This window comes from Pholcus phalangioides, unplaced genomic scaffold (genome assembly GCF_987345545.1).
Source record: "Pholcus phalangioides strain wild (caught in Gottingen) unplaced genomic scaffold, Ppha-v1.0 ptg000039l_1, whole genome shotgun sequence".
NCBI lineage: Eukaryota > Metazoa > Arthropoda > Arachnida > Araneae > Pholcidae > Pholcus > Pholcus phalangioides.
In genome coordinates this window covers 24,323,106-24,326,473 of record NW_028301625.1, presented here as the reverse complement: position 1 = coordinate 24,326,473, position 3,368 = coordinate 24,323,106, and the positions used below count along the sequence as shown (strand labels likewise).

The 3,368-nt window shown below is 32.1% G+C and overlaps 1 protein-coding gene across 1 annotated transcript; it reads right to left on the bottom strand.

The window, feature by feature from the left end:
* Nucleotides 1–385: 385 nt before the first annotated feature.
* LOC149065736 (integrator complex subunit 15-like) lies at nt 386–2,939 on the bottom strand. The gene has a single exon (XM_089253861.1). It carries the CDS (start codon nt 2,868–2,870, stop codon nt 1,752–1,754), a length of 1,119 nt encoding a protein of 372 aa, XP_089109987.1. The 5' UTR covers nt 2,871–2,939; the 3' UTR covers nt 386–1,751.
* Nucleotides 2,940–3,368: the final 429 nt, after the last annotated feature.

Below are 3,368 nucleotides of genomic sequence, written 5' to 3'. Positions count from 1 at the left end.
ATTGTTTGAGTTTTTATTGACATGTTATAATAATTACGTTTTGGAAGTGGTTTCAAAATGTGTTCTTATCTTTCATGATAAAATATATCTTAAGGAGCAAAAATATATTGAGGAATAGTCTTTCATTATAGGTCGCGTCACAATTTCCGGTCTTTATTAATATATGATTTCTGAAACATCAAAAATGTGTCTTTGTTCTTAGCAGTGAAATTTGAAAACCTTACAATACAATATACCAGGCCTTTTTATACTGTAAAAAAAAATTTTTGTCAACAATTTTTGAGAAAAACAAGTCCAAAACAATGGGTTTTTTCAACTTTTTCAGATCATAATGAATGACCCCCCCCCCCCCACCTTCAGTATATTGTTATAAATTTCAAAATTGTTTTATTGTCTTCAGACTCTTATTTGATAACACATGAAAAATTTAATTAATTTTTAAGTTTTAAATTATGCTATACTTTTAAGTTTCATTAAGCACCATTACCAATGTTTTAGTCACATAGTGACCTGGGATTTGTCAACCACCATCAAATAATGTCCTAATAACATGCCTTCCCCCCAAATAATGGAGCAGCGATCTTTAGCAGGCCCTTCTATAGAAAATTCATAGCACGAAAAAAAAAAAGGTTGTTAATTGTCCCAGACCTCGGGGCTAAAGCACTGTCAGCCTCACCCTTCTGGGGCTGTGTCTAATAATATGAATTTACATTTCAACGAGTTATTTTAGTGACATATCTGAAATAATCACACAGATATTGAATTATTTATACACTGGCAGTGTTATATAAGAAACATTCATCCTTTCAAAATTTCATACTTGTTGGTTATCAGGATGGTCATTGACACAATTTTTTAAATTGGCATGATTCAGAATGTTTTTATGGTGATCTGGAATTTCTATTCATGTCTGGAATTTCAGTAGCGACATTTTTTCAACTGCCAGAACACTTCCACATTAGACTTGGCTGGTTTTTTCATTGCCAAATGGCGGTCATTTTTATAACCGACCAGTACGTAAAATTTACTCATTAATTTGATGAAATAGTTAAAATAAAGACACCTTCTAATGATAACTCACTTTAAAAAAATATTTTTTCAACAAAACTAATATATAACATACATAAATGTGAAGTTCTTGGGTTACAGAGTCATGGTCCAAGTGAAATTAAGCCTAAAATTTGGTCTACACCTGCGGTAGAAATCTTCAGTGGTGACAAAGTTGTAATGAACATACACAATTATAGAAAATAATATAAAATGCGAAAAATGAACATTAATGATAAAAACAGCAAATTAAATACAATCAAGTTTTTGTTTGTATAATATATGTGTCAAAGTTTAACAATATATCTAGTTACAACGGCATAATTTAAAATAATAATAGTACTGTAAAACTTTGCTACAACCATACTCGATAAATCCCTCTGCAACAATATTTTCTCATGATGTACAGAATATTGATATTTTGCTGTACAATGATAGAACAATAACTTAATAATTGGTCAATAATAAATACGACATCAATTATAAATAGTTTTTCTGCAATTTTCCATCAGCAACATGCAAATACATTATTATCAAATCAGTCAGCACAGCCAGTAAATTTGTCATTCACTACAATTTATTTATGGAATTTTGAGAAATTATGGATGTATAATATAAAAAATGATATACTGATCATATAAAAATTTCCTTAAATTCACATTTCTATCCCTTGAGATTATTTACATGCTATTGCATACCAGTTCTCAGGTTCTGTTATACTGCAAAGGTGTTTTAACAGCATCAACTTGATAGCTCCACTTCTGTAATACTATTTTTAACAGCTGATGATAGGGCAAATCAACACAACAAACAAACAGATCCCCCAATTTTTCACTATTTGAATGGATACATTGATTTGCGAGTCCTACTTCTAAACCCTCAGCAAGTCTTTCTAATGATAATGAAACACTCTCTTGAGGTATATTGGTGGCACCTTTCAAAATCAAAACAACAGATTTGATTTTTTCTGCAGGCAAAGCTTCCCATCTAGTTGTGTCGCAATACTCACTCGCATTTTCCATGCATTCTAAAACTGCTACATTAAGTTTCATCAATAGATTAACATAAATATAATTTTCATAATAGACACTATCAAGAGGAGCAAGCACTGCCCATCGTAAAAGTTCTGAAATCGGACACTGAGGTCCTGAGAAGTTGAAAGTCTTCGGTATGATCATATTCAATGGTGCAAAACAGAATGACGGTTTGATTTTCATCCACAATAAAACTAATTCGATAATATGATTTGGTGGGCAACGAGCTTGATAAACACTTGATAATGATGCTAATAGGCTAGCACAAAACAGCTGAGAATTCTTTGGAAGATTTTTCATTATGTCCGTGTTCAATGTACTAGTTCGAAATCTTTCTTGATGAACATTTTTGGCTAAAAACAAAGAATACTGCGAAGAACAGCCTGCTAATTGCATCCATGTACCGATATATGTTAGAACGTTATTGTTACCTAAAGCTATAGCGAGTGATACAAGTTTATTTAAAATTGGCAATCGCTTGTCTAGCATGGTCGAGCCAAATGGAAACAGAAAAATGAATGTTGCTAGTTTTTGTTCTGGTCCTGGATCCTTGAAATAAAAGCATATCTTTTCCATTATTTGTAACTCTTTGATCGCACTTATTCTTTGGTCACGGATACGACCCCATTGGTCAACCTCGAAGAAAACAAATTCTTGAGAGAGTTCTTTCATGAGAGATAATTGCTGTGAAGTACAATCTGATAACCATAGCTTTTGCATTTGACACAAAGCATCTGGGATTACTGATGGGAAGTCTTTTTTTCGGAGATATGCTTTGATTTCACTCATCTCGTATAATGTAACTGAATTAATTATTCTAAATTTCGCCGAAATTGCCAATGAGTTATTTTGTAATAATAAGAACGGCTGTAACTGATAAGTGAAATATTAGCACTGAAATAAAAACTTCAGCGCTACTACTTACTAGCAGCAGAAGTATGAACTAATGTAGAAGGTAATAATAAACTGACCATATTTGCTTAAAAAAATACGGGAGATAGGGCTTTGAAATACTGGAAAATACGGGACATTGCCAATTATTGCCAAAAATGATGTCAATTAAAATCGAGATAATAGTGACCATACGCCCCGTATTTTTCAGGACAATCCCAATTTTTTCTGTTTTTTAGGTGTCCCGACGTTTTTTGCAAAAATGTCCTGGTTTTTCATGTGACGTATTTTAAACGAAGCCAAATTAACCATTTATTCTTCGAATCAACGATTAAAATTATCTTTGAAACTCAGAAATTGAATTACGATAATTACGACTGCAAGAATATATTCATC